Source organism: Alligator mississippiensis, chromosome 14, assembly GCF_030867095.1.
Source record: "Alligator mississippiensis isolate rAllMis1 chromosome 14, rAllMis1, whole genome shotgun sequence".
NCBI lineage: Eukaryota > Metazoa > Chordata > Crocodylia > Alligatoridae > Alligator > Alligator mississippiensis.
The window spans coordinates 2,291,371-2,315,889 of NC_081837.1; the positions used below are offsets into that span (position 1 = coordinate 2,291,371).

General features: G+C 46.9%; 1 protein-coding gene across 2 annotated transcripts; it reads left to right on the forward strand.

Annotated features, from left to right (window-relative positions):
• The first annotated feature begins 339 nt into the window (after positions 1-339).
• LOC106736826 (transient receptor potential cation channel subfamily V member 2) lies at positions 340-14,812 on the forward strand. 2 transcript variants are annotated; one of them, XM_019491934.2, is made up of 16 exons: positions 340-1,914; positions 4,872-5,169; positions 5,529-5,662; positions 6,150-6,311; positions 6,578-6,715; positions 7,150-7,448; positions 7,898-8,071; positions 8,630-8,788; positions 8,890-8,985; positions 9,498-9,568; positions 10,256-10,421; positions 11,351-11,417; positions 11,505-11,812; positions 12,037-12,155; positions 13,265-13,359; positions 14,019-14,812. In XM_019491934.2, exons 2-16 carry the CDS (start codon positions 4,928-4,930, stop codon positions 14,105-14,107), a joined length of 2,319 nt encoding a protein of 772 aa, XP_019347479.1. In that variant the 5' UTR covers positions 340-1,914; positions 4,872-4,927; the 3' UTR covers positions 14,108-14,812. The 2 variants fall into 2 exon arrangements, with proteins under 2 accessions (XP_019347479.1, XP_014459349.1); XM_014603863.3 differs by having other exon boundaries at positions 344-1,914; positions 5,526-5,662.
• Positions 14,813-24,519: the final 9,707 nt, after the last annotated feature.

The window sequence follows — 24,519 nt, forward strand, 5'->3', positions numbered from 1 at the left end:
TACAAAACTGTTTACAGTGTTGTGCTGGGGTCTGTTATTTTTGGAATGTATAGCATAGCCAATTCCCTAGTGAGGGAAAGGAAGCCAAAATAGCTTGTCATTACAAAATCAGCTTCATTTTTTTCCCATAGGTCCACACAGATATCTGAGAAACTGAGACATGAAGCAGATGAGATGTCACTATGGCTGCTAAAGTGGTGTCTTGTTTCCACGAAAGAGAGATTCGGGGGGGCGGCAGATGTTCCTTGGTTGGTAGCTCGGCCCCTGGAGCCTGCAGAGGATTGCTCTGGACTTTCTCTGGACCTCTGGCAGTATGGTCAGAAGAAAAATCTGCTGGGGGAAGATGGGAGAGAACTTACGAGGTTGCTGGGTGTTGGCTGAACCTCTCTGCTAGGGAATGTGCAGTGTATCATTGCTGGTAACTCCTCACCATTGGGCTGATCTGGCTATGGGGCCTGCACTCCAGTTTGCACTGGCAATTCTTGCACTGGGAAGTTCCCCTAACAGGGTGGTGACTAGTGGAGTTTCTCTTCCCATAGCAGGACTCTTGTGCCACAGACTGGGTGAGGGGGCCTAGATGGGAGAAATCATAGTCGGGTACTGCTGTCATGTCAGCTGTGCACATTCACCATTTCCACTTCTGGTCTGGTTGGCGTGAGGTAATGCAGACTGTGAAGTGAGGGGAAAGAAACAGGTTCCTCATTCACCCTAGAGAAAGGAAGATGAACAGGAATGATCCACCTGAGTTCTTTTCCCTGTGCGTTAATTCTGTGCTCGGCATTCTGTTCTCCCCCATGTTTTGCCAACCCACCTGACTCTTGCCCTGCAGCCACCCCACAAGTTATTCCAGTCCTGGGCTCACCTGCAGTGAGAATGGCAAGCTGTGTCTTACCCTGAAATGGCAAGTAGGTATGGTCCCATCTCCCAGTGATGCTCTCCATCACGGTGTATCCAAGTCAGTCCCTTACCAGCAAGAAGCTTATACAAGAAATGAGAATTCCTATAAAGATGTGGCTTCAGCTAACTAGAGTAAAATAATAATTGGGCTGGTGTTTTTGGCCACTTGCTCAGAACTGCAGTCCTGGTGGCACTGAGTGGCCTAACTCATGGGAACTGGGACCTCTCTGTTCAACCTTTTGGAGCCGTGTCAGACAGATGATTCTCTGGGCTTTGTTCATTAACATTGCAGTAATGCTGACTTTCTTGCTCTAATTTAAGCCTCATCACAGTTTGGGGGGTGTGAAGCCATGTGTGGAAAAACAACCACTTCTTGGAAAAGTCTGGTAGCACATGGTTTTGTAACAGTCTTGTCCATCCTCGGTGCTTACTGAGCAGCCCTGATCCTTGTGACAAACCTGGGAGCAGACCTGTGGACTACAAGAAGAGTCAGCATTAAAACCAACCAACCGCTTCATCAGATCTGAGCCTGCTTTTGTGGGGAAACCTCCAGATGCTGGTCTGCCACATGGGCAACTAGGGGTTAATAGATATATATGTTTATACTCACAATGTGGCCAGCCAGCCATTGCAATAGAGAAGTACAGCGCTCATTGGCTCTCTGTTGAGGTTTTCTTTCTCTCTGAGATCCATCGAGTCACTTCCTGCTAAAACTCTTCATCATGCTGTCATTTTTCACTTAATTGGATGGCCAGTTTGCAGTCCACGGCTAGCCTGGAGGCAGGCTGAACCTCTGTTCATGGATTCATCAGCATATACAGGGAGTGCTAACAGGCAGATCATTTTCTTCACAGGATAGCACCAGGCTTACCCACCGGGAAGTTGTTTTTTTTAAACCCTCATACAACAATTGCACATTTGACTCACTTGGCACAGTGAAATTAGCCGAATTCCGCAACCTCAGTTGCGACCCCTCCTCAGAGCAGCAGCAAGTCTTGGGTTGAGCTGCAGCCTGCGGTAAGTGCCATGTTCTTCTTTTGACAGCAGGGCTGGCTGTGCACCGTGGAGCTTTGAATGGCTTGGCAGCGAAGTAGCAACAGGCAACGGGGTACAGCACTTGAAGGCAGAGATGAAGGTTCAGTTGGGGATCCAAGAGCATTCTCCAGGGAGCCTGGAAAGGGAGGAGTTTGGGATAGAGTCTTTTCTTGTATGTTTTTTGCTTCTGCTTTTAAAAGAAAGCCAAAAATGCCTCCGAGCGTAAATAACTCTTTAAAGCACCGGGATAGGATGGAAACTGCAGCCGAGGAAAGAATTCAGGAGAAAGAAGCCAGAAAAAGGGCAAGCAGGTTGTTTGTATGAAAGTATATCACTGTTTTGCTCTATAGGATTGGTGGCTGTGGCAGTAAGGATGGGAAGATGGGGCATATGCTCCTGTGTACATGGGGATTTTACAAAGAGTTTACACAGAATAGTTGCGTTATTGTGTCTTAAAATAGTTAATCTTGACTTTGCCATGTGCCTTTGGATTTTTCTCTTGCCTATGAACTGCATCAAAGTGCTGTGTAAACATCCTCTGCTGAGATCTTAATAAGCGTGCTTGCATCCGATACAGAGCTCTTGTGCTCTGTCTCTAACTGATGCAGAACGGCGGGGGGGCTAGGTCTAACCCTGTTATGTGATGATATCCCCAAGGGCCTGTTAACTGTTTGGAGACACAGCATGTCAATAAGGCCTGGCTGGTAACAGATCTTCATAGCACAAGTTAGTGGTCACGGGCGTTTCCTTGTCAGCTTCACAGGCTGCAAATAAATCTACAGTCATATCCCTCTAATGGTTTCTGCTGGCATGTAATCAGAGAACAGATCTGAGGTCTAAGTGTGTGCATGCATGTGTAGAAAAAGAAGGTTCAAAGCAATAGAAATGGGAGGCTGGAGCTAGCAAAGTCTGGTGGACTGGCTAGCTGTCCCAGTGGTAAGTGAGCAGCACTGTTGTACAGCAGGTCTAGATCCAGTTTCCCAGGGCTGGTCTCTCGCTCATTAGCCTCAGGCTGCATTGCACTGTGCCTGAGGGCAGTCTTTATCTGCACAACAACTGGAAACTGGGCAGGCATGTACCTTTCTTGTTGACTAGAAGGTCTGAGCCCATGCCTAGGTGTAGATCAGCAGCTGGCACATCCCACGACTCTGGGGTGCTAGGCCTTTCTTGCTTGTACCCTGGTTTGCGGTGCTACTGCGCACCATAGTTTCATAGTTGGTAGGGTTGGAAGGGACCTGAGCAGATCATCAAGTCCGACCCCCTGCCATGGGCAGGAAAGGATGCTGGGGTCAAACGACCCCAGCTAGGTGATTATCTAGCCTCCTTTTGAAGACCCCCAGGGTAGGAGCCAGCACCACTTCCCTTGGAAGTTGGTTCCAGATCCTAGCCACCCTGACTGTGAAGTAGTGCCTTCTGATATCTAGCCTGAATCTACTCTCGGTCAACTTATGGTCGTTACCGGGGGTTCCTTGTTACCCCCGGTAGTGCTCGAGGGAACAGGGACTCCCCCAATGCCGGCTGGTCTCCCTTTGCCAGTTTATAGATGGCCACCAGGTCCCCCCTCAGCCTTCTCTTGTGGAGGCTGAACAGGTTCAGGTCTCCTAGCCTCTCCTCATAGGGCCTGCCCTGCTGCCCCCTGATCACACAAGTGGCCCTCCTCTGGACCCTCTCAATGTTGTCCACATCCCTCCTGAAATGCGGCGCCCAGAACTGGATGCAGTACTCCAGCTGTGGCCTGGCCAGTGCGGCATAGAGGGGGAGGATCACCTCCTTGGACCTGCTCGTGATGCATCTGTGGATGCACGACAAGGTATGGTTGGCCTTCCTAACCACGTCCCCACACTGTTGGCCCATGTTCATTTTGGAATCAGTAATGACACCAAGATCCTTTTCTGCCTCTTCCCTGATGAGAAGGGAGTTCCCCAACCTGTAGGTCTGCTGCTGGTTCTTCTCCCCAGGTGCAGCACCCTGCACTTTTCAGTACTGAATCCCATCCTGTTCTCATCTGCCCACCCCTGTAACCTGTCTAGGTCTGATTGCAGCCTGTCCCTCCCTTCTCGCGTGCCCACTTCTCCCCACATCCTAGTGTCATCCGCGAATTAGAACAAGGTGCTTTTCACCCTCTCGTCCAAGTCGCTGATGAAGATGTTGAACTGTGCAGGCCCGAAGAGAAGAAGAAGTAAGTCTGTGTTCAGCAGATGCTTCCTTTCCCGCTTCCAAGGAGCCTGAGCACACATAATGGCCCTCTCCAGAGAGGCCCTGTTGCTAGTCCTCTTATCTCCTTGGGCCACATGGTAACTAGCCTCTGCTGCCTATGCTGAGACAAGAGCAAGGGTGTCAGTGCTGTCACTGTCCGTGCTCCCACCTTCCCTCAGTGGTGACCCTGGTGGCTCCCATACAGTACGTTTCATCTGGGAAGTCCTTATTGGTAAGAGCAGGTGAGGTTATCTCCAAAGCCGGTGACTGTTGCCCAGCCTACCTTGAAGAGCCTGTACTCTCTCACTTCTTTAGGAATTTAATTTTGGTTGTTCCCCTGCTCAGAGACTTTGCTATTTAAGGCCTGGATCCTCCAGTGAGGTCAGTGCAAGTAAACCCATAAATGCCACTGAACTCAGTAGGTCTTTGAAAAGACCCAGTAATTAGATCCAACTGAAGGATTGATTACTCGAGCAGTACAACTCGGGGCAGAGATGGTGCCTTCCACTGCATCAGGACAGTCTTGAATACAACAGCAGTGTCTGATAAATAAATAGCAAAGTTCCACCGTTCAGGGAGCAACCGGACTAGAGGAACCCGCGAGCCGTCCTTTAACAACAAACATACAGGGGCCTGTTTTCTATCTGGTTTGAGGAAAGGGAGCAGCGTGGAAGGGGATGAATGGGCACATTGGGGATCTGATTCACAGGCTTGAAGGTATGTGTGCTCTTGCTCTCTTGCAGCTCTGTTCTCTGACAGGCAGCAGCATCCATGATCTAAAACACCCTCCCTGCCAAACATGAATAACTCAACGCTTGGGCAACCAGGCCCATCACAGGAGGACAGGCTGATTTGTTTGTTAGAAACAGATGACAGTGTCCAGGAGGACAAACCTGCAGTGGATAAGCAGGGAGAAAGAAGAGAGGCAGGTGGAAAGAAAGAAGAACTACCACCACTGGAGACTCCCTTTGAGAAGGAAAGCAAGGATTTTGCTCCTAAAATCAAGGTCAATTTGAATTATCGACGACAACCTGCCAGCAAGTAAGTAACAGTGGGTTCTGCTTGTGGGAAATCTGTTACAAATTAAATTCAGGATGGTGCCAGGGACTTTGCAAGAGGATGAACAAGAATAAAAGTGCCGGAGTCCTGCCCACACCCAAAGCGGGGTGGTATGAAACTAGGGCTGGGGACATATTAGCCTTTTTTCTCCAAACTCAGAGGGCCGGTCTGCCATGCACACTGCCTATATCCAAGAATAGCACGAAGCAAGCTGACTCCAGTGCCACAGGCCATCTAGCCATGGCAGAAATGTGCTCTATCCAAGTTAATTTACTTTGGGTGGAGCTCCTTGCCACTGTGGCTAACCTGCTCGTGGCTGATTGTTTGCTTTTCTTCAGTAGCCAAAAGGACACAAACCGCTTTGACAGAGACCGGCTTTTTGGTGCAGTCTCAAAGGGCAATGCGGAGGAGCTGGATGGCTTGTTCAGTTACTTGGAGTTAACATCCAAATTTCTCACTAATTCAGAATATACAGGTGGGTACCTGCTCAGCATGTTCTCTGCTGGTTTAACTAAGGCATTTCTTCTTAGCAGTAGTGGAGCACAAAGGCTTTGCTGCTCAGTTTGAGTCAGTGCCAGAGAAAACATCTGTAGCCCCACATCTCTCTCTTTGCCTACAATAAGCCTTTTCACCAAACCAGGGCTTTGGTCTCTGGTCTATTTGTAGATACAAACAAGGACTGGGTACAGGCCTGGCAGGCTGGATTCTGTGCTGCTGACCCAGTATGTGACTTTGAGCGAGTCATTTCTTCTCTCTCTGCCTGATACATACCCACCTGTCTCCATGGCCGCTCTCTGGCTGAAAGGTGCTCATGGCGTTTTCTTCCAAGCCCCAGCTCCTAGTGAAGATGCTGTGAGAAAAGCATTTAAATGCTTTGCTAAGGATTGAGTTCTGGGCAAAAGGAAATCGGTGGTGCAGCCACGTACAAAACACCCACATGCCTCCTCCATGCTCTTTTTCAGATGCAAAGACAGGGAAGACCTGCTTGATGAAAGCCCTGCTGAATTTAAAAGATGGGAAGAATGCCACAATCCCAGTTTTACTGAAAATAGATGAGGACAGAGGACATAGACCGCCTCAAAAGATGCTTGTTAATGCAGCATGTACGGATAATTATTATAAAGGTAAGGCATTTGCAAGGGCATGTTTCTAACCTTGTGGTCAAAAGACAGACAGGCACCAGTGTCCAACCTGCATCTGCAAGTCATTAAAAAAGATAGCATTTTCTACCCGTTTGATGCAGCCAGTTATGCCTGGGAGTCCACAGTTATCTCAGGTGGGCCTGGGAGTCCAAAGAATAGAGAACACTGCTGTTGTCATTTGCATACTTTTATGGGGGTCTGATCATGACATCTCTGTGATTTGCTCTTTGCAATGCCATCTTCCTTAGGGCAGACAGCACTCCACATTGCCATAGAGAAGAGGCAACTGGAACTAGTGAAGCTCCTGGTAGAGAAGGGAGCTGATGTCCATGCCAGGGCCCATGGCATGTTCTTCAAGAAGAAAAAGGGAATTTGCTTTTATTTTGGTAAGCCAGCATTAGAGGCTTCAGTTCGCTGTCCTGCAGTACGTGGGGTCCCTGAATCTAGCTGGGTTTGTCTTTGCAAGCATTGTGAGTAATCTCTATCCAACAACTCAGGAGATCCCAACATGTGTGAGTGGCTACAGCTGTAAAAGTCAAAGCTCTCCTCTAGCCAACTGCTGCTTGCCACCTGGTATTTGGTTGTGTGTACTCTACCCTGACCAGGGGGCTTTAAAATGCAGTCTCATCTGCAACCAAGTGTGACAATGAAGTAAATAGAGGCAGTGGATCCCGCCTCATGTAACAAATGCCCCTATCTGAATTCAGAGGTCTTGTGAGGAAAACCCCCAAGCTGTTACCACAACAAAACTGCATATGATAAGTACATTGTTCTCTTAAAACTGATTACTTTTTCCTCAACCTGGCCCCAATCTCTCCAGGTGAACTTCCCCTGTCCTTGGCTGCTTGCACCAACCAGCTCAACGTGGTCCAGTATCTACTGGAGAACCCCCACAACAGAGCCAGTCTCCAGGAAAAGGATTCTCTGGGCAACACAGTTCTCCATGCCTTGGTGATGATAGCAGATGACACCCAGGAGAACACAGAGTTTGTGAGCAAGATGTATGATGAGATCTTAAGGGCAGGTGTGAAGATTGTCCCAACACAGAAGCTGGAAGAGGCAGTGAATTGTGATGGGTTAACGCCACTGCAGCTGGCTGCCAAGGGTGGCAAAGTAGAGGTAAACACAACTTAAAGGGGTTTTCTGGGTGTGGTGAGAAGCAGCGGGGACAGTGGACTGCACTCCCTGCCTAGTGGCTGGGCTTCATGTAGGTGCATCCTACATTTTACTGCATGAGAGACTCCTCAGTGAAATCGTTTTGCCCCACAGGCAGCAGCCTCACCACAGGAGGCATCAAGGAAACCTCCTCTAGCTCATCCCATCTGGAGCTGTGCATTGTGATTGCAACTGGGTGCTGATGCTCTGAGTTTGAGTGGAGCAGGAGCTGGGCTGAGATTTGCATGAGCTGTGCTTTGGTTGGATCATCTAGCAGTTGGGCACAATAGTACCTGCAAAGCGTACTGTGAAAGACACATGGCTATGGGGGTTTGAGCCAGCTCGGGGATTCTGGGGAAGTCATCCTGCATCTCTGTGGTTATCTGCATAATAAACACAAAGTTTCCCTCTAGATCTTCAAACACATTCTTCAAAGAGAAATTGAGGAGCCAGAGTACCAGCACCTGTCACGCAAGTTCACTGAATGGACCTACGGCCCCATCCAGGTGTCTCTTTATGACCTGTCCTCAGTTGATAACTGTAAGAATTCTGTGCTGGAGATCCTGGCCTACAGCAGTGACACACCGGTGAGTGCTGACACCACCTACTCTAAAACCAAACCATTTTGCCTGGTTATTTATTATAGAGTCGCCATGTAGCTATGTCAGCCACATACAGTTAACAGGGTCTTTCAGACCTAAAGAAAATTACATTGGCCTACATGTAATATTAATGTTGTGTTTCAGACCATTTGCTTGTAGAGAAATAGTTTCATAGTTTCATAGTTGAGCATGCAGATCTGTACATTACTAATGATGTGAAATTAGCATATATCATTAGCTGTTAAATGCCTTAATGCTTTCAGATAATGTGCTTCAAGGAAGGCATTTTGAATCTTTCTGTCTTTGTCCCTGCCATGGGACCAGTGCCTTAGTCTGGATCTTTCTATGGGTCTTGACAAAGCTATGTCAGACCAGGCAGTTCCCCCATCTCCAGTAAGATGCCTGGCTCCTTTCATGCTGAGATGTACAATTAAACAGACATGCTGGGATCCCCTAATTCTGGCCATTGAATTTCACCGCTGGACCAAGACGGCTTTATGGTGATTCTGGATTCATGGTGTTGTGTTTATTTTCCCATGCCAGAATCGATACAAAATGGTGGTTTTGGAACCACTGAACAAACTGATTCAGCACAAATGGGACACTTTTGCTGCCAGGAGATTTTACTTGAGTTTTTTTTCTTATTTGATGTTCATGATCATCTTCTCAGTCTTTGCCTACCATTGTCCCCTGCACGAGCAGGTGAGTCAGGTTCGCTTTGATGGGGTGGAAAGGAACAGTGCTGGGGCGATGGTGGTTACAGCACTGACTGCTGTTCTCACAGTGTTGCTTGAATCTTGCAGCCTCTGTTCCCAATGGAGTTCAATGCTGAAGGCTTCCTGTGGCTCACTGGACTGATCATTATCTTTCTGGGAGGCATTTACTTCTTAATTGCTCAGGTATGGAGACACATAGCCTGACTACTCTCTACTGAAGGGCCCATAATCCTGATGTTGGTGCACCCGTCTATTTCCATGATACCATATGGGTGCACAACACTTCACGGACCAATGGCAGGACAGGTTCTTCCATGAGATGCTTCTTAGATGAGTTGGGTGCAGGACAGCAAAAGACACCATGAACAGGAATTTTGGAGATGATTAGGGAGAGGGTCAGAACAGCAAAAGATCATGAGATACTTTTGGGACGTGCAGTGGTACAATACTGAAAATTACTAGATACATTCTTTACAAAAAACATGAGGGAGCTGTGGCTCAGCTTCTAATTCTGTATTTGCTTGGAAGGGGGATTATGTGGATTGTTGGGTCACTGGAACAAATGGTTTAGAAGAAAAGGCTGTGAACAAGTCTTTGCTTCCTGTGCAGTGTGTTGTCTCAGGCAGGGATTGAATTAAAATATTCCCTCCTGCTATAAAAACTGCCCCTCTTGATTTTTTTTTTCTTTCCAATAGAGTCGGTACTTGTGGAGGAGGCAATTCTCTCTGAGGAACATCTTCTCTGATGATTGCATTGAGATCTTGCTGTAGGTTTCTTCATGTCTTGGGGAAACTGGAAGCAGGCGTTAAATCAGTTCTCTGTTGAGTGCAGTAGGCAGGTGTTGACCAGAGGCAACTGCTTCTCACACCTTTACTTCCACTACAGTCCTATTTTGCCTTTTCTACCTGTTGTCATACTCCAACACTGTCATATCTCTGAGGCTGGGACTGCACAAACAGAAGGTGACAGTGCCCGAAATGATGGAGCTCTGACCCTTCCCTGGAGCGTCTCAGTGTTACTGTAAAGCAAATAATAGTACATTACAACAATGTGAGATTGTATGTGGAACTGGGCAATCATGGTAGCTGAGACTTGACTGGGGGGGTATAGTTTCCCTGGGTTTGTATGTGTTTCAGTCTGTATGTGACAGGTCCAGTATCCCACCAGTAATACGTGTGTAACTCCCCTTGTAGAAGAGAAGGGCCAGGTCTAGGGTGTCTGAGATTTTTCCATAATGTAAGATGGGCAAATGCATAACATATCTACAACACACTTGTGCATAAAGTAGCTTACATGTGGGTTTGGTCAGAACACACTTTTGATCCTCTATCCTATTACGCAACCTTTTGCAATGTGGCTGGGCCCCCTTGTAGCACTAAAAGGATTTGGAGCTGAGGCTTTCAGTCCATTTTGTAATGCTCTTTTTCCTCCTCCCCAACCTCCCTCCACCCAGCTTACTTCAGGGACTCTTGCTGCTGCTTTCATTAGTTCTATACTTGATGAGTTTGGAATACTACACCCCGTTGATGGTCTCCTCTTTGCTGCTGGGATGGGTGAACATGCTGTACTACACTCGGGGCTTCCAGTGCACTGGGATGTACAGTGTCATGATACAGAAGGTCAGTGCAAAGGGACAGCCTGCATCAGGGGCTTGCAGGTGTGAGGTATTGATACAAATGCTGCTGTTATATTTATTTGCATCAAAGCCATGAAAGGAGGAAAAGCTGAAGCTCTGCAATGAAAACTACCTTTGGGATGAGACTAGATCCATCTCTCTGGGCAGCTGAGATGCTGCACTGAGACAGACCTGTTGGCTTTGCACCTCTTATGCAGCTGGGTCTCAAATGCTGGCTCAGGGCAAAAGAAAGAATGAGTTTGTTTGGAACTCACAGCTGATGCTTCCCTGCCTATCACAGAAATGGCATCTCTCTTCAGAAGACCTTTCTTATCACTGTTAAATCTTGGTTGAGGCTCATAGGCAGACTCCAGCATAGAGCCCAGTGCTAGAATATGAGGGGTGCTCTAAAGCAGAGCCAAGGTGCGTTAGCAGAACTCTGTTCAGGTGTCTGAGTGTGAGAGAAGGCAGACTGGACTGTGTAGTCAGATGTGTAGCAGCAGTCCTGGACAGAATTACATAGGGTGTTTGCATGGGATCTGACTGGTTCAAGCTAGCCTTCTTCAGGAGAATTACATCTTCTCAAAAATCACAACACAGCTTTATTTGACCTGGTTTCCCTGTCCCTTCAGCACGTTCCAGTGTCGTCTCCATCCGGCAGGGTCTGGGGTGAGACATTTCTGAGTTTCAGTCCCCTATTCAAAGCTGTTTACTTGATGTGCGGACTTAGCAGGTGTATCAGAACTTGTTCACCTGTTAAAAGGGGGAAATGAGACTTCCTGCCTTCTCTGTTAGCATTAACGAGGTGACATAGCCAAAGCAGATATCATTGTCTGGTGAGCGTGCAAACACTGCCACAGCAGCTTTGTGCTACATTAAATGTGAGGAATGGGGGTGGAGGGTTAATGATGCTGCCCTTGCTCTATGTTCCAGACCATCCTGAGGGACCTGCTGCGCTTCCTCCTGGTGTACGGGCTCTTCCTGTTTGGCTTTTCGGCAGGTACGGGTTCACTTGGCACCATGTCGCCGGCAGCATGGGGGAGAGCAGGCTTTCCCTGGATGACTCTGGGTTCTGCTTTAATTTCAGCTCTAGTCACCCTCACTGGGGAGCCCCCATCAGCAGCCCAGAACAAATCTGTTACCCAGGCGGAGGAGGATAAAGGCCGCTTTGGGTATGGCAGGCTGTTTACTACCTCCCTGGAGCTCTTCAAGTTCACCATTGGCATGGGGGACCTGGAGTTCCAGGAGCAAGTGAAATTCAAATACTTTGTCATGCTGCTGCTGCTGTTGTATATAATCCTGACCTACATCCTCTTGCTCAACATGTTGATTGCGCTCATGAACGAGACTGTCACCAACGTCTCTGGTTATAGCAGAAGCATCTGGAAGCTGCAGGTGAGCGTGTTGATGGCTAGCTGGGCAAGGCTTCCAGGGGCTCAAATACTGTTTGTAATGAACTGCCTGCTGCTGCTCAAAGACAGTGATGAGACCTGTTGTGTGTTTTTCCCCTGGCTCTGAAGCTTGTATGTGTACAAAGTGCCATGAGAGCAGCTACCAAGTGATCCAGATTTCTCTATATCAGTGACTTGTTATGATCTAACACAGATGTTTATCCTCAGAGAACTACTGCCATTCTGGAAATAGAAAAGCACTTTTTGTGGTCCTGGGGAAGGAAGGAGAGATCTGGCTGCTTTGTGTCTGTGGGCCTTAATAAGGAAGATGAGAGATGGTGTTTCAGGTAGGATGGGGCAAGGGGGAGGCTTCCAACACTCCCAGTTCTGTGTCTTCTACAACCGCATGTTGGCATTAGCAGAGGGAGAATCATGACACCAACCTACTTGGTCACAGAACTCTGTGTATTCCTCCCAGACCCATCACCATCACATCTCAGTGCCAGGTCCTGCGACTAAGTCTCCCTTGGATTACAGCCATAAGCAGTATTATTTCCTCTTTCTCTTGGAATGGGACCATGTGTCCTGTAAGCTCATTCCTGAATGCAAGTCACCTGAAATCAGCTTGAGTAGTTTTAGCCAGACACAGTCCTGAGTCCGCAGAATTACCAAACCCACGCCCCTCTTTGTCTTATTTGTGCTGGTGCCCTTTCCCGCCTGGGTCGTGGACACCTGCAGTTCCATCAAGGGGAGCAATGCTGGAAGCCGTGGGGCAGCAAAGCTTCAGGCATCATTACTGGTGTGTTGTCTGACCCTGCTCTGAGCAGGTAACATTGCTGCCAGCTTGACTGCTGGCAAAGCTCTGCCTGGGCAGTACCAGCGACCCGACTTCTGCAGACTTCATTTTTTAATAAGCAAATACTGTTCAATAATGTTTCTGTGACATCAGTGGACCACAAGATGGCAGTGCTCTTCTTGTGCACAGGACCCTTGGGATAGAGGGGCCTGGACTATCCCTTATCCTCCACCAAGAGGGAGCTGAACTCTGAGCACGCTGGAGTCATAGGAGTTGCACTGTGTTAAGAGACCTTTCTCTGTGAGACAAGTCTGGAAAGTCTGTTGTGTTAATGGTGTTTCCTTTGCAGGGGCTAGAGTCTTTTTATTGAAGCACCAGAACTATGCACAATTCAGAGGAAGATATGGAGCTCATCTATCCCACAGACCACTCTCAATTAGCACTCCATCCTTAACCAAGCCTTGTATGTTGCAGTTTCTGCTGCCTCTACAGCCCAATCCTTAGCTCTGTGCTGATAAAGCCAGTGTCCATCAGAATTAGTATGGTTGGGATGCCACAGATGCAGCCCTGAGGCCAGTTCTGTGGTCAGAACCCTTGTCCCTGTGTGTCATTGTTGGTGGGACAAAAAAAAAAAAAGTTTGATTTTTTGTATGTCCCCAGAGTGGAGGAGCTTAAATGGACTAATTGGAACAAGGAGCTGGGAGTCCTCAAGGAAGATCCTGGGAACTCCAGAAGCTTGGAAAGAAGCCCTGTAGGTAAGTCACGCCATGGCTTGCTTGTCTGTGATGGGTCATGTCACGTATTGGGGTGGATTTACTTCTGTCGAAAATACCTACACCATAAAGCTCCAACCTCTGAAGTGTCCTGCAGCAATGGTACTTTGTTGTGATTTGGCCAGATCCAACAGTCTGAGTAGGTTTTCACCTTTTCAGTACTTGGATGAGACTAAAATCAAGGCTCTGTCTGCATGGCAGATGAAGTAAGGGCCATTCTTCCTTTCAAGTCAGAACTCAGCCAGTGGCCCAGGGAGTAATGTCTTTAGCAGAAAGTCTGTCAGACCTCGTGGCACCTGCAGCCAGAATCAGGGTGGTAACCTTGGCAACCTGATCCAATTACACCTTGTAATCATGTGCTGCCTCCCTAACCTTCCTCTGGAGTTTCAGGTAGGCCTGATCTTCCTCTTCACTTCCCACTCTTAACACTTGTGTGGTTAAGCAGCTCAATGTGGAAAATGGTGATTTCTCCCTTTCAGGAGAAATATGTTGTTTGCTTAACCTGGGTGGGATCTTCCTTCGGAATTGGACCAAACCTTTGACCCTCTAGCTGTGGTCAGTTTTCCATTGCTGGCATTGAGAGAGCAGGGCCAAGAGGCTTACAGCAGTGCTAACCAAGGGCTGCCATTGTTATATTACAGAAGAGAGACTGTGGAGCTGGATGCTACGGGCACGATCCAGAACACCTGCTCGGGAGGACCAGTTTCTATTACAACCTATTGATCCATGACTGAGACGATGCTCCTAGAAGGACCAGTCAGGAGGCTGTAACAGGGTTTGGGGTTACAGCATGCCCCATATCTGCAACAGAATTATTTCTTGCTATAGCGCTGCTAATAGCCAGATGGAGGAACCTGAAGAACGATCAGTATTAACATGCATCCCCTCAAAAACTGTGGTTCAGCTTGTGGCTTTGAAATATTTTTATGCAAATGAAGTATTTCCTCTGAAAAAGCCATTTCTGCCTGGCATTTTTGTGGCACAGTGCTTTAAAAAGTCCAGGGGGTGTGTGTGTGTGGGGGGGGGGGGGGGGACGACAGTGAGATTTGGGTTGTACATCTTAGAGCCCAGGCAGCTTTGTGATTTGAAAGGTCTCCTGAGAGGTACAGATTAAAATAACAGTTGGGCCAAATCATCCCATGATGCTTTTGAGGCAGATAATTCTGTGTGTCCCGTTTGCCATTTGTAGATCTTACAGACAAGACCTTTCTTAACCACAGGCTGGCTTTTGATGCCACAGAACCTTTCATGAGAGGAGGTGTTTGCCCATGGTTTGTGGCCAAAAATGATTTCCCTCCCAGCGTTACACAGTGTGCAGCATGTACTTGGCTTCCACCCTTTGCCCCAGAGGTGGTTGCACTGCAGCTGGTCTATGTCTGAACTGCTTTGGGATGAAAGGCTTGATGGAGGAATAAAATATGGTTTGAGTTTCTAACTGACTGCATGAGTTTGTGCAGGATAATGGTTGTTGGTTTGGGGGTGACATGGAAGGCTGCACCATTGAGCTCTGTGCAACAGCCTCTGCTTCAGCAAAGACTGTATCTGTAAGCAGCTGGATAGAATTGGGACCATCCACCTGAGTCTGACATGAAGGTGGCAGAATCACTGGAGGAGATCATGTGCTTTGATAATATCTTGGCTCATGGAAACTACAAAGTAGAAATGTGAATTTCTGATACCTGGCTGCTCTGTCTCTTCAAAGGGCAGCACCTGAGCTCACTAGAGCCAGAAGGACGAGTGCGAACTGCCCTACATTCATCACATTCAACAACTTCCTGTCTCAGTGGGCTTTCTGCCTTGCCCCGCATAGTTACAAAATCAACATAACTTTGTACGTGCAAGGGTGCTATAGAATTCTGCTGGAGAGCACAAAAAGATAACGATGACTCTGCTTAGTGACCTATATTAAAAAAAAGTTGTAACTTGAAAAGTTTCCATGCAGCCCTAGTGCATGAGCTGTGTTTCACTGGAAGAGTTTGTACCTGGAAATGTTTCTGGAGTGGCACACTCCCTAGTCTGAAGCCTAGAGGCGTGGAAGGCGTGCGGTATGCTCTGAAGTAGGGTTGAAGTGTATGGGCAGAGCTAATGGCCTGTAACATGTCCAGCTCAATTCAAGCCTAGTGGTCCTTTGCTGTCATGAGTGCTGCTGTACAACAGAGGGTGACCTCAGGCTTGTTCACGCAAGAATCTTCAAGGGCTAAGAACCAGTATCCTGGTTTCTGGTGTGTCTTTGATGAGAGGAAATAGTCAGCAGCGATGCCCAAAAAAGCATTTTAATGTTAAATCTGGGGGAAGAACTCCCCCACTGAGACAAAGCACAAGGAAATCATTAGGATCGTTGGCAGAAGAGAAGCGACCATTGCTGCTGTTGTCTCATGTTACTGTAATGCCTACGAGATCTAGTTACAGACCAGGCACAAAACAAAAAAAAGATCCCTGCCCCAAATAAGTAACCGTCTAACTATAAGACAAAAGACAAGAGTTGGAAACAGACGGACAGAAGACAGAAGTCAGGGCACCCAGAGCCTTACCATCGTCCAGGTTCTGGCATTTCTCACGGAAAAGGAGAGTTGGAAGACATTATTATAATCCGTCCATCCGGGGTCAGGCGTGAGCAGGTGTATGCAATTTCTTCCTGAAATACTTTGTACATTTCTTTCTTTTCTGATTCCTTGTAGTCTACGCATCAAGCTGTTACTCCAAGGAGGCCAAACACACATACATGTACAGTATGTCACACTGGGAGAAGCAATCTTTTCTTTAACTTAAAGCATTCTTTGCAGTCATCACGGTGTCAAGAGCCTGATCGGATTAAGATAAGGAGTCGTCATTTAACCTTGCACCCTATCAAACTTCTCAGGCAAAAACAAAACTCTTGCATTGTTTCATAGTAACTAGGGTCAGGAGGGACCCGAACAGATGGGCCTGACCCCATTCTTAGTAAATGGAAAAGGGAAGCGGCTTTTTACTTCTTCTTTCAGGGGTTCAGAGATTTACGTGTTGGCTGCTCTGGTCTAGACTTTTAGAAGGCCAAAGTGTTCACATACCCCACCCTACCCCCTCCCAGTCTGCTCTTTGCAGCCCATTTTCTGTTTTCTTTTTGTGGGTAGCAAAGGAAGGTTTTGAAACCTGACAAAGCCGAGGGGCTCAACCCCAAGTCAGACAGACAGACAACCTTTGAAAAGCCAACGCCGCAGCTACACGTCTGAATGAGCTGAGAGGAGTTATGTTTCAACTGACACAGCTGGTAAAGCTTTTTATTTCGGGCTGAGATCAGCATTGTGGTGACAGAATTGCATGTGCTAGACAAGGGGAAAAGGTGTTTAGAAATTACTGCTCTGGAGTTTTTCTTTCAAATGTATGCTTCTGAGAAAACTCTGTTTTCTCACAGCAGAGTGAATGATAGCATGAGCAGGCCATGCTCAAGTGCAAGTGACACATGAGTTAACATATGTTTCTCCTTCTCTTCTGCTGGGACATACCTCAAGGCAAAGTAAGCAGGCAGATATCTGGGAAATGGGAGTGAGTTAGTGCCTTCTGTGCGGTGAGGCCCTTCATTTGTTACTGAATGTTCATAAAGCACTTTGGAGATCCTTGGAGTAAGGGATCCCAAGAGGGGCCAATTGGGGTTTTATGAACCTTGTTTAATGAGCAGTAAGTTCCTCGCTGAAAGGGCTGGTGAAAGATACAGATGCTGGAAGCTAGGGAGAAAACTTTTTCATTCTCTGCAAAAGCTGTTTCATCTCCTGCTCTGTTAAGGGATTTTAAGTGTAGATGAATGGCTCCAGTGCCTCATAATTGCCTATGTGAGGGGGACCAGGCTCTCAGGGCATTTGTGGTAATAGCACTCCACAATACTACTACAAAGTGCTCAGCCAACATGTACTAAATAGGGCTTATTCTGTGCAGCTGGGGTTCAGTCACAAAACAAGTGCAAGCAGAAGGCAGCACACAGGTGTGTTTTACAAGCATGGCTGGACCTTTCACTTGCTGATCCAAACACCAGTATCAAAGGATTAGCAAAACAGGTACATTTTAGTTCCCAAGAGCTGACCTTTCTGATACTAGCACTGACGTACAAGAAAGAGTGAACAGCAGAGCTGTGGGGGAGAGAGGGGAAACAGGCTCTAAAACAAGTGATATCTGTGACAAGGTGACATGCTGTTTAAATCCCTGCAGTGAGCACATTCAGATAGGTTTTTTCCAGATGCTTCAGAGGATGATGGCATCTCCAGGTAGATAGCCTGGGATGTGGAGAAGGATGCAGATATCTCCCTTGGAAGTTTTCAGGCATGTTCCAGAGGGATCTTATGATGATGAGTTCCTGCAGTTGCTGCTAGATAGATAGAGGCACTGCTCAAATATCCTTACAGTAACTTGCAGCATTTTGTTGAAGTATAATTTCATGAGTAAATCATTAAACCTCAACTAGGAAATCCACATCACACCAGGTTAGCTGTATCTCCGCAGCAAGGCTGAAACAGGCAGTTGAGTCGGTGATCTGCGAGCAGAGTGCAGATAGATTGTCTGGTGGGATCTCCAGTCCTGCATCAGTCATCTTAAAGCCACAATTGAAAAGATGAAGTCCCTCCTGTGCCTTCTCTCTCTAATAAGTAAGTGAGCATTATTTCTTTTTTCCCCCACCCTATAAAGTAGAAAAGAAAAGCCATGCACTGATTCTGAGCACTCCTGGTTCTCACTCAGCGTGGATGAGTACGTACTTTATACGTGCAGCGTTGATGTTAAGAGCCACAGCATTCGCTTTTTGTTTTTAGGAATCTTCAGGGGTTGGGGATTTGTCCTGGGTGCCCTGTGTACAAGTCCTTGCTTCAAGACTTCTCATTCTAGTGCTTCAGCAAAATTAGCCAATGTGATTCCTGCCGCTTATCTTAGTGCGTGACAGTTCTTGCCATCTTATGGACAAAGTAAATGCTGGTAGTATCCACAGGGCTCAGTCACTGTAAATGGGACAGCTGCTCAAATACCTGATTAATGAGGGTCATATAAGTGCCTCAGCAGACAGACAGGCAGACAGATGCACTGCACTGCTATGTATAATGAATCAACTGAGGCTATGTCTGGGTCAAATTTTGCTTTCAAATTGCACCAGTAAAAATCTACATTGAGTTAGTGGAAGAATCTCTCTGCTTGTATGGCCATTAGCTAAGAGAAGTCTATGTTCATGAAATCTTTGTCTTTTTTTATGTTCATGAAATCCCCCCTTTCTCCTACCCTTTCCAATTCATTCTGGGCCAGTCAGTGAAGACTTTCAGCAGTTTGTTGCCCACAAGGTTTGGCCTATTACGTACACTAAAATATTCAGGACAAAAGGAGAACTTTTTTTTCTCTCAGTCCTTTTGTTTGGAAAATGCAGTCAATGTAAAATAAGATGCAAACAGGAATTAGGAAATTAACTTCTAAATCCTGGACGTGGGACGATAAATATAAATGAAGACAAGAAGTGGTTTAAAAATCTGTTTTTTATAGAATTTTGACAAAAGGTCAGGATTTCAGAGACTATAAAGCCTGACTTGTTATTGAGAGAGCTGGAAAGCAGTGCTTAAAAAAATTAAGGTTGCCTGGCACTAGGGAAACCCCACTTTGTGTTGCTAATTGTTTTGCGAGAGGCAAGATGAGGGGACTCATCATCTGCAGCCCTTTGGCTAACACACACACCTCCATATATGCAGCACAACTATGCACAGAACTTTGCATAATTTCTGGACCATCCCGGCTGAAATATCCCCCTTACACTATTGTAACTGTTTTGCCAATCGGGCAGAATTTTTGCATGCCTGTCTGCCTAGGGCTGATTTTATTTTTCAAAACCTTTCAGCAAAATTATTCCAAATTCTCAAAATGTACGAGGAAGAAATAAATGACAAAAAAATGCTGCTTTCCTCATGGTGCTTAGCAGCCACTTAATTGAGAATCCGTTGCACTTTTGTGCTTTGGAGCAGGAGCTTGGCATTGGCAGAGATGGCATGTTGGCTTCAAGGGAGTGCCTTGCAGAGGTAACCTTAAGTCTGACGTATCCTAGCTTTTGACTGCTTGGCTTTGCCACATTAACGTTCTTTAAATATAGTTTTTAACATGTGCAATATTAAATGGCATGAATCTCAAGTAGTTTTCATAGGACAGCCATGGAAGGGGAGTGTATTGTCCATTTGTGCTGGCAGAGACCTCTGACGTGGGATAAAATACTCAATCTCAAAGTTGGCATAAGCAACTTTCAGTCTATTAAACATGCAGCTGTTGTGTGGGGATTTTTACAGTACCAGCTAAAATTCCCTAGACTCTCTCCTGTCTTGAGGTAGCCTATGTAAGGCTGCACTAAAATGAGGGGCTGAAGTGGAGGGGGGTTGTACTCTCTGCTCATCTGAGCACACAGAAGCTCTGCTCTCTCACTTTTCTACTTTCTGTGTCACCCTTTGTGCATGTGGTTTGCGCTTTCTTGGGTAATAGCTGACAAAAGCTGGGCTCCGTGTATAAGCATGTCTTGATTACGTGCTTAGAAGCTTCTGAGCAGATCTTCCCATAATATATACTCTCTAGAGATGTTTCACCCACAGAATTCAGTTATATGACGCACAAAAAAGCTGCTGGGTGTTTTACAATATATTTTTAACTATGACACATTCAAAGCTCGGTACAAATGTTAAAGCATCGATCTTTGGAATGCCAAAGGAAGGAAAGTTAGTTTGATCTTTCATTTACAAGGAGGGGGAAGACTGACCCACAGAGAGGGAGCGATTGGCTTGTGTGCATTAAGTTGGTGGCAAAGCTGAGCTGAAAATTACAAGTGTTTCTGGCTCCAAGCTCTGCAGTCACTCCAGCCCACACTGCCTCCAGTCCTAAGCCACTTCATATCACATAAGCAGTCAAAAGAGCAGAGGTTTGCCACAGCCACAGTTCCCTTTGCTGGGATGCGTCATGCACAATTGTCTGCTTAAGAAGCGTCTGCTGACTTGAAGATGTCTGCCTTTCCACGGGGAAGTGATTTCAACACAGTTGTAGTTTTTTTAAAACCATGTCTGATAGGAGGGGCTCAGAGGCCAACCGTGACCACTGCAAACCATGCAGTTGTAAGGGGACTTGAGCTGTGGAGGGGCCTTGTTGCATTACTGTTATGCTTTAAGTCCTGAACTGCTTGTACATGTGACAGGGGTTTAGTTCTTTAAATTGAAATGGCAAATTTTTTTAATTGCAATTAAAATTTCACCATTTCAATTTAGGGGCATTACGGTGAGGGACCTGATCCTTTTTTTTTTTTTTTTTTTTTCCGCCCTGTGGAGCCTTCCTGCTTCTCCCACGGCCAGGGGGCAAGCTGAGCTACCCCTGAGCTGTGCGGGGGGAGCCCTGGACCTTCCTCCCCAGACCTGGATGGCAGCAGTGCCCCCTGGGGCCACCCAGGCGGGCAGCTAGCGGGCCAGTGCTGCCTCAGCTCACAGGCAGCACCCAGCCTGATCCAACAGTTCTCTGAGCCCGGGCTGGGGCAGCACCTGCCTGCTACCTGGGCAGCCTCCTGGGGTGCCGCCATGGTGAAAAGAAGAACTGGGGCTCTCCGCAGCTCAGGCGCTGCTCAGCCCACCGGCAACTCGCCCCCCGGCCGTGGGAGATGTGGGCAGGTCCATGGGGGAAAAAAAAAGGATCAGGCCCCTCACTGCTTCTGCCTTCAGCCCGCCTCCCCCGTGGCACCCGGGGGGGAGGGGGGGGGTGAACTGTCAAAGGCTGCAATGTTATAATATTGCACGCGGAAGTGGCTTAGTTTGCAACATAGCAAACTCATTTAAATCCTAAAAAAGCTCCTCATGACACAATTAAACCGCAAAAATAGCCAATTTTTGTCACCCCTGTTGTTTAGTAAAGAATAGAGGCCTGAAACTGAACCATGCACAGGGCTCCCAAAACAGGGAACCTTGCTACGACGTGATCCCATAATCCTTGGACACTATTAGATCAGTGCTACAACCAAAGATGCACATTTCTAGAAGCATCCCCCTAGTCCTGTCCTTGTTCTGCAGACCTGTCTCTAAGTGCCATGAACCCCATGAAACAGTAGCGATGTCTTTTGCACCAATAGCCCAAGGCAAGGACCTGAGTGTTGGAGCTATTGAATAAAGCCTCCCACTTCTCAGTGAGACGGTGTCTAGCCTTTTTTTTTCTCTCATCAGAAACCTGAAACAAATTATGACAACTGAAAAAGAAAGCCACAACATGCAGTGAGTCTGTTGTGGTGTGACTACAGCATTGTCAGCTCCTACAGAGCATTGCTAACAGGCACGTTCTCAAGATTGCAAGCTTTAAGTGAAACAAGATGAACCAACGTGAATCCAGAGGGTGGGATGATGGTGGCAGGCGGGGAGTAAATTGAGATTACAAGGAAGGATCACCAAAAAGGATTAGTTTGAAGGAGCAATCAAGACCAACTATAGCAGTGACCCCCAACACAAGACTCGCAGGAAACATTTTCCCCATAGACCTTCCAGCATTGCTCACTGCCACGCAGGATAATAAAAAGCTAAAACAGAGGTTGATGGAGAGAGCAAAGTATAGTGTTGCCCTCAGTGTGTTACTGACTCAGTATTGTAGTTCATGAGTCAGTAAAGATCAGGGACCCATGAATTATAACAACGATGCATAGGGACATCCACATATGGGCTCTTTATTTGGTTTGAAACAAGTTATTAGTGGAAAGTTTCTTTGGTGTCCTGCATCCTTCCTATTGTGACAAGCTCTGCAGGAATGTCTGCAGTGTACCAGTTTGTATTAAGGATGCATTTCAATGTAACTGGCACACTTTTCTTTGGAAAATCTCTCTCCAGAAACTATGTATGGTTAGTAGGCTGATAACATGGAGCTGCAAGCACAGAGCCAAGTGCCGAAGGATTGCTGATAATCAGCACAACTGGTGTTTTTAGAAGTAGAAAATGTTACAGGCTGTAACGGATGGTTTAATGAATATTTGTGTATTTGGTAGTGGTAATGATCTGTCTTTATTTACACAGGGCCAGGATTTTATATAAATGACGTTGTCATAAATCTGGCATTAATCTAATTGAATTCACTGGAATTGCTTCAAGTTAACATAAATTTAACTGAGCTCAGAATGGGGTCCCAAAGTACAATGGGACTAGAGGTGAAATTCTCTTGTGTATCATCAGTACAACCCCATTGAGGTTAGTGGGCCACATGTGGAAACAGAGGAGCACTGGGCTACTTCAAATGCAGCTGTTAACATAGGCTGTGGCCTTCTTTGAACACTTTGAGAGCCAGAAATAGTCTTTGCTCTGATGCAAATAGCAAATCAGCAACCAGAGCAGGATGAAGCTGTTGCAGATTGTCTTGCATATGATGCATGTGTCAGAGGCAGGTATGTCATGCCAGCCTGCAGCAGAGGCAAAAAGCCTGGGTTTCAAATAACTGTAGTTAGATGCAAGAGTGCAGGAGTCAGGTGTCTGAATGCTAGCACAGGATTTGCAAAGCAGAAAGGTGGCCTGGACTAGGCCTCCCAAGTTCCAAAATAAGTTGCACACCAAGCCGCTGTAGCATGTCTGAGGAAGAAGAAGCAAAGCTTTAAGAACAGTCTGCTACAGGAAACTGTGTTGGCCACAGTATTTCAGTTCCCACCCCTCAGTTGTATTTTGGCAGCCAGGGTGGTTGGGCAATGATTCTGCCTCCATGCGTTTTGTAAGATCCACCTCAGCTCTTGGTCACAAGACCACCGCCCCTGGTGTGAACACAAACAGAATCTGACTCTCCCACAGTCTGAACAGCAGAAGGGACAATGGACAAAATCCTGGGATGACTGTTCAAAGGGGGATATAAGCTATGCAAACTGCACTGGCAGGTCAGGCTGGTCACAGCAGGAGAACTTACAAAATGTTAATCCAGTTTTAGTTTAGCATCTCAAAGGCACTGTCAGAGTTTGGAACCAGAGTGCCCTGGGGTCTCATCTCTGAGCAAACCGCAGAGTTTTCTGAATTGTCAGGGCATTGCAAACCCTGGATATTTCAACAGAAGTCAAGTGTTTCAACTGGTGTTTGTCATTGCACCCTACGTTCTGTGTGTCTTTCAGGTTGTCCGGCTTACTAACATTTTCAGTCTGGGACAGCACGGAGTATGCATGACGTTTGAGGGCTGTGTATTTAATGGTTTGCCTCTGGCGCTGCATCCACATCCCCACACCTGACTCTATGTTGGGCTTTCATTTCTTCTCTCATCAGGACTCTCAAAAAAGGAACCAAAAAGGGCAGAAATCCCATGAATTCCACACTCTCATCCTGCTAGACTTAGTTGTGCTGGGTGGGGGTTTTAGGCACAGATGGTTGGGGGCTGGAAAAAGTGAATCCTGCTGCTGTCCAAGCTGTCTTCTGCAGGTAAATGCTTTCAGCCTCCAAGATTGCTGAGTAACATTTTTTTTACCAGTCCTGACCTCACTGATAAAGATCCTCAGTGACGTGAGGCTTGCACAAGCCACAGTGATTTCTTACCAGCTGGGAGCAAGAATGGGGTGGGGAAGGGAATCCAGCTGTACTGAAACTAGGATGGATAAGTTTCCTGCCTTGCAGGTCTTAATTCCAGCTCAGTCCATTCCAGCACTGAACTGACCTCCTAATGACCAGTGCGAACCTGCTCTTAGCCCTCCAAGTGCTCGCTGGATCCACCCCTTGGATTAGGCTGTGTTTGAAGCCTTAAAAGTCTCTGCAGGGTTGTCTCGTGATGTATTTCAGGGCATGGTCTCCCTACATCTGCGCTTTCTGAACTCTTGAGCAGGAGCTGCTTTCTGTCTCTTCATTTAAAGGGAAGTAGTAAAGAGCAACATTATGTTTCATACTGCATCTGTCTCCCAAGGTGAACCAGAAAGGTTCTTGATCTGAAGCAGTGAGGCTCCATGGTTTAGCTGGATCATACCCCTGGCTGTTTCCTTGCTGAAGGCACTGGCCAGGGGTAAGCAGTGACCAGGGCAGTGGTAACTCACCTGGCAGGTCGTGGCCCATTATGACGTTTTTCGTTTTCAGCCATTGAGCCCCTGAGGGGTTTCAATATTGACACCAGCAAGAAGTGGATGACACCTCACGGAGACCATCTTTCTTGGCCCAAGGTTCTTCAGCACTCTGATGGCCACAAAGCCTGGTAAGA